The following is a 12051-nucleotide window of genomic DNA, read 5'->3' as shown; positions in this document are numbered from 1 at the left end:
ATAACTTTAATTGTTCACTCATTTGTGTTTGTATTTATTTATGTCATGTCGAGGACGAGATTTGTCTCATAATTTGATTGATATACTATAAAGCATTGGTTGCAAAAATCTATGCAAAATAGACAAATTATATGTGTACCTGTTTTCGAGTTCATTTACTTTTTCTTCAAGCCGTTGTATTTTCTGTTCCAGGTCTTTCTTTTGTGTTTTCAGTTCTGATTCATGTGCATTATCCTTTGTTCTGTAACTGAAAATAATTTGATTACGTAATGACGATAAATAATATCTTTTTTTAATCGTTGTATAATTATTTGTGTTTGTTTAGAAATGTTGAATGATTATGTTTTAACACTATAAAGAGACTTAATTTTAGTATTCTGACAGCCAATACCTAAAAGATTTGAACACTGCAGATGAAATAACTTTCTTGATACGCCTGGGTACATCCCATTGATGGTCAGCTGTGAACTTTCGCAAAATAGTAAACTATTTTTTCAGTGTTAAATTCCTAATTACATGTACCAGAATGTGTCAGTTTCAGCTAGGAAAATATACAAAACATGATTGCTCCTTTATTTCAATTTGTAAACCACTGTTACCTTGATTCTTTAACAACTGTAACAAAATATCGCAGCTTCTCTTAAATAAATGCAGTTTGTGTTATTAACAAGATTGTCGTTTTGCCAAATTATTACAGAATTCTGCGTGCCAATATTCAGCAAAATATTTTTGAAACGGACGAAACCAGCATCATAAATCTCGTTCACTTTCAATTTGTCAATCTTTTCTCGCATCAACAATGTACATGTTTGAGTTGTTGAAGTTGTAGGAAATCAATGCATTCTTTTTCATTTGTAATTAAGAAAACAGTTGCTCACTTAAACGTAATGAAACAAAACATGTTTTTGACCTGCCAGTGCATCATATGGTAATCTTTAGCTTAGCTGATATAAAGTTAGATCAAATTCAAATGAATGCAAAAGCGAAATTTGTCAATTGTTCACTGTGAAAATAAGTTACGTATCCGCAGATTTCTTGTCCTTGGTGTCTTAAAAGTTAACCCATTTCTCTGACGTCATTCTATTGTTCTTACAGTGGATTATTTTTCAAGAATCCACTGACTACTTCGTTAACTTAAGATAACTTATTTTATAACTTTAAACTTTTAACTTACGATTTTTTATCCTCTCAAAAACGAGTGGCATATGAAGGGTTCGAACTCGCGCGTATTTTCTTCATAATCAGTAGAGTCTTCAGTCTATGCATCATACCACTATACCACGAGTGCTCACATAAATCAAGATTTAAATAACACTCTTAAAGCGCACAACTGTCAATACATGTCAATAAACTGTATTTCTATCTCAGAGATAATTCGCTTTTGTTATCTAACAAAATATATATACTATGTCTGGATTTGTTCATGTTCTTTTCAAATTTATTTATATCACGTCAACATTGAACGGACTCTAATTTGAGTAAAGTGTGATATATAAGCTACGACCGTAAAACTACTTCTTTGACTGTAAAACCAGAAACAAAATCATCGCCTTTACATGAAAATGAAGTATATAATACCTCTAAGATTAAAACTATTTTTATCGAGAAAAAAATTACAATGAAAAAATTTCATTCCGGATACACGGTTCGAACTTTGCACTGTTAATATCACCGTTATGACATTCATTACCAACGAGTAGACGATCACAGCTATGAACAGCTTGATGGTAAGTTTATGAAATCAAGATAATTATTCATTGTACATCCGTAGCAAGAGCAATATGATGGGGATTCAGAATGCGTACCTCAGATAAAACTAGTTTATTTACCGGTGAACGATATATGCCAAATGAAATTATAACGTTAAAATAATCGTAACTTAATGAAACGGGAACAGTTTAAACAGATTTGAATATAATTGTTCAATTTAAATCGTAAGCACAATCGTAATTTTAATACTTTAGGAAAGCAACATGAATTTGAGCATTATGAAATGGCAGATTTATGGCATCTACCTTATCAATATTTTTTTGATTAAGAACGGCTTAACGGTGTTTAGTCTTCAATTAACCAAAATATGTTGCTAAATATTATATATATAAATTTTGAAGGTTCTAAATTTTGGTAATTAAAATTTTTTAACTTTTCAAAACAAGATAAATAAATTCTGTATATTAATATATGTCTTTTTGAATAAATTAAATATACCAAAATCTATTCAATATAAATAATTTGTAATGATTAAACATTAAATGAAATATGTATATACAAAACTAAAATCTGGTGTTAAAAAGGGGAGCTAACACCCCATTTAAGTTATCTTAAACTTATTTTAACTTGTCAAATGTCTAATTATAGATGCGAACCGTGTGGATATAATCATTTCCAGCTATTATAGAATAAAAAAGACAAAATACTAAACTATTTTTATGAAATATCGTTGATTCATTGTCAAAACGTAAAACAGACAGTCGTTTTAATAGAAATGGGTTAAGCTAGAGAATTGATAAGAAGTAGTGGATTCGGAAACGATAATCAACTTGCGACTAAAGTCGCTCGTTGATTATCGTTTACGAATCCACTACTTCTTATCAATTCTCTACTACATAATCTACTTTACTTGGTGATGGTGCTCCTTATACGCTCAATGAATACGAAACTACTTTAACTGGCCAATATATGGATAGCGTTGAAATATAATTGGGTAATTAAGCCTGTTTGAAGTAAATACATATTTACATAGTGTTCAGTTCGCTCAAGTGTTGTTGAAGAGCATCATATTCTTCGGTTAATTTATCTATTCTTCTCTGTTTCTCTACCGCTTCTTCTTGATTCGTTAACCTAGAAATACAATGCAGTATACCACATTTTACTTTAAATGAAGCGTTTTTTGATATCATTTTGAAATTTGTCGTTTCTTATCAAATAGTTCAAAGCAGTATCAATTATGACGTTAGAGAAATAATTTTGTTAACAGATTCTAAAAATATTCTATACAAACTACGGTTACATAGGAGAAATCGAACTGATTGGTTGGTCCATTTTTTATTTGTCGAACTTTTCTTTATTTTTTTGCAGTTAAAATGCTTGTAGTTTGAGTTCATCGGTGATGATTAATTACGTGTTGTTTGATTAACGTTTAGGGTCAAATAATCAATATTTATTTAGGACGATACCCCAGTGATGAGTTTTGTCACAGATTTAATTGATTTCTTAAGATTATCTGATATAAGATATTGTTGTTTAAGGAACATAAATTGTCAAATGTATACTCACCAATTTAATCAAAATTATCATATTCAATTAATGTCATTCTAATGCCTTTATTCAAATTACAAAAAGTGCATAGGAATCAGTTAACAATGCAAAGACTTTTTATAATGTATCAACATTTCGTACGTTTTTTAGACTAGGAGCCATCTAATCATTAATCGATATCACCTCCGGAGACTTCCTACGGTAATATAACTCGATTTAAACATGAATATGAGTATAAACAGACAACCAAACACGTGCAATCGTATAATGATAATTTTATCCAGGTCTATTTGATTTCATGTTATAGATTAAATATCAATGTTAATTATCGTTTTTCAAAAATATATTTCGAGTGCCTGATCACTCAACCAAATGGTTTACTCCTAAAATAAAATATTATAGAACATTGATTGAGTGATCTATATAAAATAGCCAAATTATATGTGTACCTGTTTTCGAGTTCGTATACTTTTTCTTCAAGCCCACGTATTTTTTGTTCCTGGTCTTCCTTTTGTGCTTTCAGTTCTGATTCGTGCGCATTATCCTTTGTTCTGTAACTGAATATGATTTGATTACTTAATGACGATAACCTATATTTTTATTCAATCTTTACATAATTGTTTGTGTTTGTTTAGGAATGCTGAATGGTTAAATATTTATACTATAAAGAGATAGAGTTTTGATATTCTGACAGTCAAATACCTACAAGTTTTGACCACTGCAGATGAGATAACTCTTTGTGACACGCCTGGTTACATTCCATTGATGGTCAGCTTCGAATTTTCGCAGAACAGTATATTTTTATTTTTTTTACTTACAGAGTGTTACAATCCTAATTACATGTACCAGAATGTGTCAGTTTCAGCTAAGAAAATATACAAGACATGATTGCTCTTTTGATTGAACTGGCAAACCACTGTTACCTTAATTCTTAAACTTTTGAAGCTTAAACATAGCAGGTTCACTTAATTAACTACAGTGAGTATTACTATTGAGATTGACGTTTTACAAAATTATAACAGACTATTGCATGCAAACATTCAACAAAATAAATTTTAAAACGGAAGAAAACAGAATCATAAATTTCGTTCACTTTGAACTTGTCGTTCTTTTTTCGAATCTATGTTTATGTTGGACTTGTTGGAGTTGTAGGAAATACGTGCATTCTTTTTCATTTGTAATTAACAAAAGCAGTAAAAACACATTTGCTCAATTAAACATAATAAAACAAAACATGTTCTTGACCTGCCAGTGCGCCATATGATCATTTTTACGTTAGCTGATGTCCAGTTAGATGGAATGCAAATGAATGCAAATGGATGAAAAAGCCACATCTGTCGATTGTTTACAGTGAAAATAAGTTAAGTATCCGCAGATTTGCTTGTCTGTGGTGTCTTTACAATTAATCTACCTAATTTGGTGATGGTGCTCCTGATAAGCACAATAAAATGCGAAAATGCTTAAACTGGCCAATTTATGGTTAGAGTTGATACATAATTGGGTAATCAAGCCTGTTTGAACCGAATACATATTTACATAGTGTTCAGTTCGCTCAAGTGTTGTTGAAGAGCATCATATTCTTCGGTTAATTTATCTATTCTTCTCTGTTTCTCTACCGCTTCTTCTTGATTCGTTAACCTAGAAATACAATGCAGTATCCCAGCTATTACTTAGAATGTAGTTTTTTTAATGTCATTTATATGTTTGTCCTTTCTAAGCAAATATTTCAAAGCAGTATCAATTATGACGTTAGAGAAATAATTTGATTAACAGATCCTAAAAATATCACATACAAACTACGGTTACATAGGAGAAATCGAAATGACTGCTTGGTCCTCTTTTTTTTTGCCTAACTGTTCTTAATTTTATGCAGTTAAAGACACTGCTAGTAGTTTCAGTTCATCTGCAATAATTAATTACGTGTTGTTTGACTAACGTCAACCAAGCATGTGCAATGGTATCATGACAACTTTTCCAGGTCTGTTTGAAATTATTTTATAGATTAAATATATATGTTAATTATCGTGTAACCCGAGTGTATGAAATTCATTTTTTGAGGGCCTGATCAATTAACGAAATAGTTATTCCTTGTGTCTCCCCTGTTTTATTTTTAAATGTTGACGTTCTTTGCTTATAATAAATGAACCACTTGTGTTACTCATCTCCACTAAAGGTCAGATAAAAAGTTACATGAATACGGAGTTAAATGAGATTTAATCATTGCAAGTCAATGATATATCAACGATGTTTTAGCTGATTTTGAGGAAAGTGAACCAAACTGACTGCTTATAGTAAAATATAATTACTATATTCCGCTTTTCTTAATGTTTGAAACACAACAAAATTTTTTTTTTTTTTATTTTTGTCTAATTCGTAGCTAATGCCCCTTTAATATTTAGTTTTTTCTTCTTTGTCATCTTAAATTTATTATTACTCATTTATTACATTTTTTTTTCAAAATATCGTCCTATTTAGTTTTACACGTAAAGTCATATCCTGTTGACACATAACTTTTGGCATTGCACAGAGCGAAACATTTTGTTGCTTTATATTACAATGCTAAATAGAGTCTCCATAAGGATTTTCAATGATTGTGTAAATATTTACAACAAACTTTACAATTGCATTTACTTTCTTTCAATAATTGCAAACTGTAATAGATTAAGGCAACACGTATTTACTGACAATCAAATATCGATTCTTAATCGTCTATCGATTAAGAAGAGACAAATCAGTATAACAAAAAAGACTGAGGGAATCGCATGAACTCCAAAAGGATCGAGACCCGATGATTTTACAGGCCAAGCGTCTAATGCTACATGTATGCATGCATCACCCGCCATGCGAATTTACCCTCGGTCAAAATGTCACAATCAGGTATAGGATACAATTGGTAAATTACAGATCAGACGCCTTTACTGATATCTAAATATCTATGGCCGCGCAAACATGTCGCTACTGAGTTTAGACTCTGATACATCGTATCGGTCAGTCAATTCGTGATGATGACTATAAAACATTTGTAGTGTCGATTTCAGCCGTTCATCCACATAACTCTGTTGGGACATTTTTATTGTAGAGCACGGTCGTGTTAATCAAATCCATATAGTGTAAACATGCACGAGCGCAACGTATTAACTGAGATATTTAAACGTCATACGATGGAGTAGAATGTATACTACTGCTAAGAAATTAGATGTTGAAAATTGGAAAAGTGAAACCCTCACGTTATCATTGATTCTAGTTAAAGTAGTCCATGTCTGTCAATATCTTGGAAATCAGGGTAAGTTCTTCAGAGAATCGTCACTTCTTTTAAATGAAACAGGTTCAAAGGGAGTATTACTCAAAAATAAGCACTGTTTTTTTAACTAAATCTCGATTGATTTGTTATACTTTTCATTATGTTCATAGAAACAGGTCTCAAGTCCAATATAGTAGAAACTATCTGATTTTTACGCAAGTCCATTTCAAATGAAATTTCTTGATTTTTTCGATGGGTTGCTGGTATATATACTGCAGCAAATAAGGGGAAAATTGCTGACAAATATGTGAATTCAACACTTATTGTTTCCTTTTCTACGGGTATTTTTAATATACGTTAATTTCTCGATATTAATATCTTATTTTGCTCTTTAAAATGACCGATTAGATACAACAATAAATCTGGTTAACAATGTGTGCATGGTACATGGATTCAATAAAATGTGGTCAGTTTGATTTCCACTTATCATCATGTTGATTCCTATTTTGTTCAAACTTTCATTAATTGTGTACTTTAATTTCAGTAAAAGTTCGTGAAACACACATTAGATTTGACGTTGCTATTTTTTGTCTCCTTTGTATGTTTTGTGTCACCTTTTTGTTTGCATGTACTAGTATTAGGTGGGTTGAATCGTCTTTCGATTCTTTCTTTTGTACTTAACGAAACTTTTACGAGTCTTTTTAATTTAATTTCTAACATTCAAGGAGGAATTTATTGAATAATTTATTAAGGTCTTAGTTTGGGTTTGAACTGTCTGTCTATGGTTTTCTGTAATATTTGATAGCCTGATAAGACTTTGTCAAAGATAAATTGTCGATTAAATTGTTTACAGTACATAAAGTCCTTATATAGCTTATTGATTACAGTAGTTTTAACATATGCCTTACTTTTTATAACTCATGCTGTTCTATTTTACGTTTGTCAGAAGGAAAAGATAAGGCACTTTACCATTGTGTTCTGTTGGGTGTTAAAAGAAAAAAAAAACAGTAAGATTGTGATAAATAGACTGTAGAAAAAATAAAAGCCAACAGTAGTTTACCGATGTTCAAATCTCATAAATCCTTAAATCCGTAAGAAGATAAAAAGCCAGGTGAAACAAACAAATAAAATTAATGGACTCTAAAGGAGCATACCGAGTGCGTCGAATGTGTGAAGAGTCTCCTGCAAAATCATTAAGAAATCAGGACAAGTAAGGTGAACAAATGGGTCAATATCCCTTATGCTCCTAAGGTTGAGGAACAAAAAAGTTGTGCGTAAACAAAAAATTTCAGTGTAGTGATATTGGACATGTTTATATTTTGAACAAGTAACTGAGCTTTACCATTTGTGTTGATTTGGAAAGTAGAGGACCATAGAATAAATGTGTAAAAACTATGGAATTATTAAATGTATGCAAACTATAAAATTTTCAAAGAACTTATTGTGTGAAAAAAGGGATTTTTTACCACAAGGAGCCGCATCACGAAAGGATTTTCGGGGTGTGCTAATTTACGGAAACATGAATCTCACTTCGTACCCCGAAAATGTAACCACATATGTGAAAATGTCTCAGCTACGAAACTAGCCATCATACATATCCAAGTTTACGATATGGACTGAGCTACAGAAGAAAACGTTACCATTACCGCCTATGTGAAATCAGTTACGTATACTGACCCAAATAATAGATTTAAGGTGGATAGAATATCAGGCTCCTATTAACTACTTACATCACACTCATTTTGATAAGTGTGTGTATTGCATGACACGAAGAGCGACACATTTTGTTGATATCGTGAATATATTAGATAAAAAGGGAAAGAAACACCACTAAGTCAATTTAGTTTTTCATGGTTGTCCTAACACTCTCTCTGTCGCAAATAAATATATATGGTTAGTTTCATATTATATTGATATGTATACAACATTAAACACTAAAAATAGAGTTGTTGTTTTAAAGTGAAGACAAAAATCCCCTCATGATTTTGAATTGTTATATTCATAGTTCAGAAACATAACATAGTCATATTATATTGTATGCTGTGTTTATTTAATTAAATAACCAATTTTCTTTTTGTCAAAATGTGCTTTTCCTTCTTATATGTTTTCATATATGATAATAAAAATATAACCTGTGTGAAGTAAATATTTACATAGTTTCCAATTCACGTATGCGCTGTTTAAGAGCATCATTTTCTTCAGTTAAATTCTCTATTCCCCTTTCCTTCTCATTCGACTCTTCTTGATTGGTTAACCTAGACAAAAAATATATTGTCATTAAGTAAAATTAGTTGTATATCCTGCTTATGCATTATAAATGTGTTTCCAATTCAATAGATATGTTAAACCAGTGCAAAATATATCCTTTGATATTACAACATGGTTTTCATATCCACAATTTATCACAACAAATTTAAGGGAGAAATCGAACTCATTGGAGTTAGACGGAGAATATCAATTTAATATCATGATTTTAAAAATGTTAAATACGTTTGGCCATTCGAGTTTGTTGGTGATAATGTATTAACAGTTACTGATGCTTGCCTAACATCCAGTGGCGAATAATCCATGCTTAATAAGGGCGACTCAAGTGGATATTTACCTTCACCCATTTATTTGATTTTTTAAGTTATCTAATACATAACGGTTGTTAAGATCAATAAACCTGTTCCCTTTTTGTTTCAAAACATGTCTTTCGTCATGGATAATCCAATGCAATAATAGAAACGAATCCTATCTCGTTAAACACATCTGGTCGTATCCTGTATATACATAATCTCAGCTTTGAAAGGATAATACCTTTCCTCGCCTATTTACCATTGCATTTGATAAATTCTTTAAGGAGATGTGTGGTCGACAAACGGGATTTATTTATCAGTTGTTATGATTTTCAATAACTTCAAACGCTTATAGATCAGTGGATTTGTCACAGTTTTCCATAGATTTATAAATAAAGGTGACAGCAATTACTCTTCATTGCTTTGGTATGAGTCAGATTTTACAAAATATTTTAAAAGAAGATTAACAAAAGTCTGACATGTCTGTGTATCCTTTAATTCCGACATCAAGACACAGATGTCCTTTTTCTGAATTATTATTACCAATTAACTTGAAATAACAAATACGACAGAGACAGCCATGTTTGTTTCATGATGACTTTCACCTAGAAACGACATCTACGGCAGCTTAAAAACAAATCTAAGCCCCAAGAAAATGACTAATACTCCAAATTGTAGTCTCTCCATTTGAATATAGAAACATACATAGCAGTATGTACGCATATGTGGACCAGACAGCCCGAGGTAGGTACACTATTTTAGAGCTTGAATTCATATCAAGATGTCCTTGATATGTGTTTGTTTCTTACAGTCATCGCTTGCGGGCATGTTCATGACTATGAATGTTTTACTAGTTAAACTTTTTTGGGGAAAAGAGTCACAAAACTAGAAGCGATATTATTGAAAATCATTACAACTGATAGATCCAGACATCTGTTTTGTTTATAGTAATGATCCTTGTGATCATTTACTTTTGGTACAGATTTCTTATTTGTAGTTATCCAAACTCGTACAAATTATTGGGAATATAAATATAATTTTGTACACTATTTTTGTAGTTAGTGAGACATGTCTTTTTTTCAAACTAAACTATTTGGTTTAAAATTAATTATTGGTTGTTTATCTATTCCTTGTTAGCTATTTATGTACCACAATATTATATTGTTTGGAGTTTAATCCATATCATATAGTATATGCCGTAAAGAAAATTAGTGTGTAATAATTAAAAAAAAATAAGTTAAAACCGTTTATCAAAAGATACAAGTCAGGATCCTATAATTCAATTGTTGTCATTTGTTGATGTATATCATATTTGTTATCGTTTATTATTTTGTACATAAATCAGGCCTTTAGTTTTCTCGTTTGAATTATTTTACATTTGTCATTTCGGGGCCTTTTTATAGCTGACTATGTGGTACCGGTTTTACTCATTGTTGAAGGCCGTATGTTGACCTATAGTTGTTATTTCTGTGTCATTTGGTCTCTTGGGGATAGTTGTCTCATTGGCAATCATAGCACATCTTGTTATTTCTATATTATATTTTTTTACAAAAGAAGCGCGTTTTGTCTACATAAGACTCGTCAGCGGCGAATGAAGAATGAAAATAAGAAGGTTAAATCAAACTGGCAGTTTATGATCTTTGAAAAAAAATTCCGAGAAATTTCACCAATGATTATAATTTTTCAATCTAGAATCGCCTAGACTAAAAATGAATTAGACATTCACATCAAAAGTATTGGTAAAATGAAAAGGCTTTCGCAAGTTGTTAATTCACTAGAAACAAAAATATTCAGCAAAGACTGCATACTTTTGATACGTCATTTGACATAGCTGGTGAATCTAAATAATGTCTATCAGAGCATTACAAGATGAACCAAATAATTCTCACAACAATTTTGTCTGCTGTAGATAGACAAGAATACTTACAAAGACAACAATCCATCGGGTTCATCTCGGCATGGTTTGCCTAACGCAGACGGACATTCTGTACAGAACAACTCTCCTGTATTCTCACATAAGTTGCAATTGACCGCTGATGTCTCGTCGGTTGGAGGTAATACTAGGCTGACAGTTTGTGCCATGGTTTTGTAATGTTTCCTCGAAAATAAGTAAATCATAAATGGTTCAACACAGTATTGCTCCTATCCGTGTCCCAATGCTTATTAGGTTTATTGAAAGATGTGTTCTTATATATTCACAAAAGAGGAGAACTCTTGGAATAAAGTAATGTCTATAAAACCAAAGTATACTTTTTGCAAATTAACTGATTTCTTGGAAGGGAGTGGTTTGAAAATTATTGGATTTCCCAACCTGTAATGAATGTTTGAACGTTTTATATATCCCATAAGATACTCAATTGATATGTTTTACATATGCAAACAATAGGCTGTAATAAAATAACGATATATCGTATGACGTATTTTTTGTGTAAGCATGTATCATATTGAATATACACATATACATATAATTGAACAAAAGTTTAAACTACTTGATTACAAAGATCATATATAGTACTTAATTGTTTCAAACCACGTATTTTTATATGATATTTAAAAATAAATGAATTCGACGAAAATTTGGGATTGTATTTATTGGTAATTACCTTTATTATATTTTCATATAAATTTGTGTCACTCATTTGAAACTATTTCAAACGGTTGTAAATACCTATAAATAGTGAACAGAAAAGAAAAGCCATTGCTTTGGAAATGCTTAAAATATATCTACATTCCTTGCCTTATATAGGACGACATAGTGATTATCGGTCAGTTTACGGAGGTGAGAAAAATATATGACTGAACTTTGAAAAATACATAATATATGATTTCTCAATATTCGGATTTAAAATAAATATATATATAACAATCAATCTTAAACACAACAGTCGCATAACTTTCTGTCAGTTTTGTATTTTTATAAAAAAAAATCTTCAGAGTCAACACGTCTAGATACATAGTAATCATTTCAAATTGAAAACGATTTTAAAATACACA

At 30.9% G+C, this 12051-nt stretch overlaps 1 protein-coding gene across 1 annotated transcript in view; it reads right to left on the bottom strand.

Moving 5' to 3' along the window:
• Positions 1-11400, bottom strand: part of LOC127714022 (golgin subfamily A member 6-like protein 22) — a 34393-nt gene extending 22993 nt beyond the window's left edge. The window contains exons 1-6 of the mRNA XM_052219971.1: positions 10985-11400; positions 8653-8754; positions 4795-4896; positions 3708-3815; positions 2740-2841; positions 140-247 (exon numbers count right to left, since the gene is read on the bottom strand). Of these exons, the coding sequence (XP_052075931.1) occupies positions 140-247; positions 2740-2841; positions 3708-3815; positions 4795-4896; positions 8653-8754; positions 10985-11175 (713 nt within the window). The 5' untranslated portion in view covers positions 11176-11400. The remainder of the gene's footprint in view (positions 1-139; positions 248-2739; positions 2842-3707; positions 3816-4794; positions 4897-8652; positions 8755-10984) is intronic.
• Positions 11401-12051: the final 651 nt, after the last annotated feature.

Source organism: Mytilus californianus, unplaced genomic scaffold (genome assembly GCF_021869535.1).
Source record: "Mytilus californianus isolate M0D057914Y unplaced genomic scaffold, xbMytCali1.0.p SCAF_9, whole genome shotgun sequence".
NCBI classification, from domain to species: domain Eukaryota; kingdom Metazoa; phylum Mollusca; class Bivalvia; order Mytilida; family Mytilidae; genus Mytilus; species Mytilus californianus.
The sequence above is the reverse complement of the archived record's forward strand: the minus strand, read 5'-3'. Positions and strand labels throughout refer to the sequence as shown.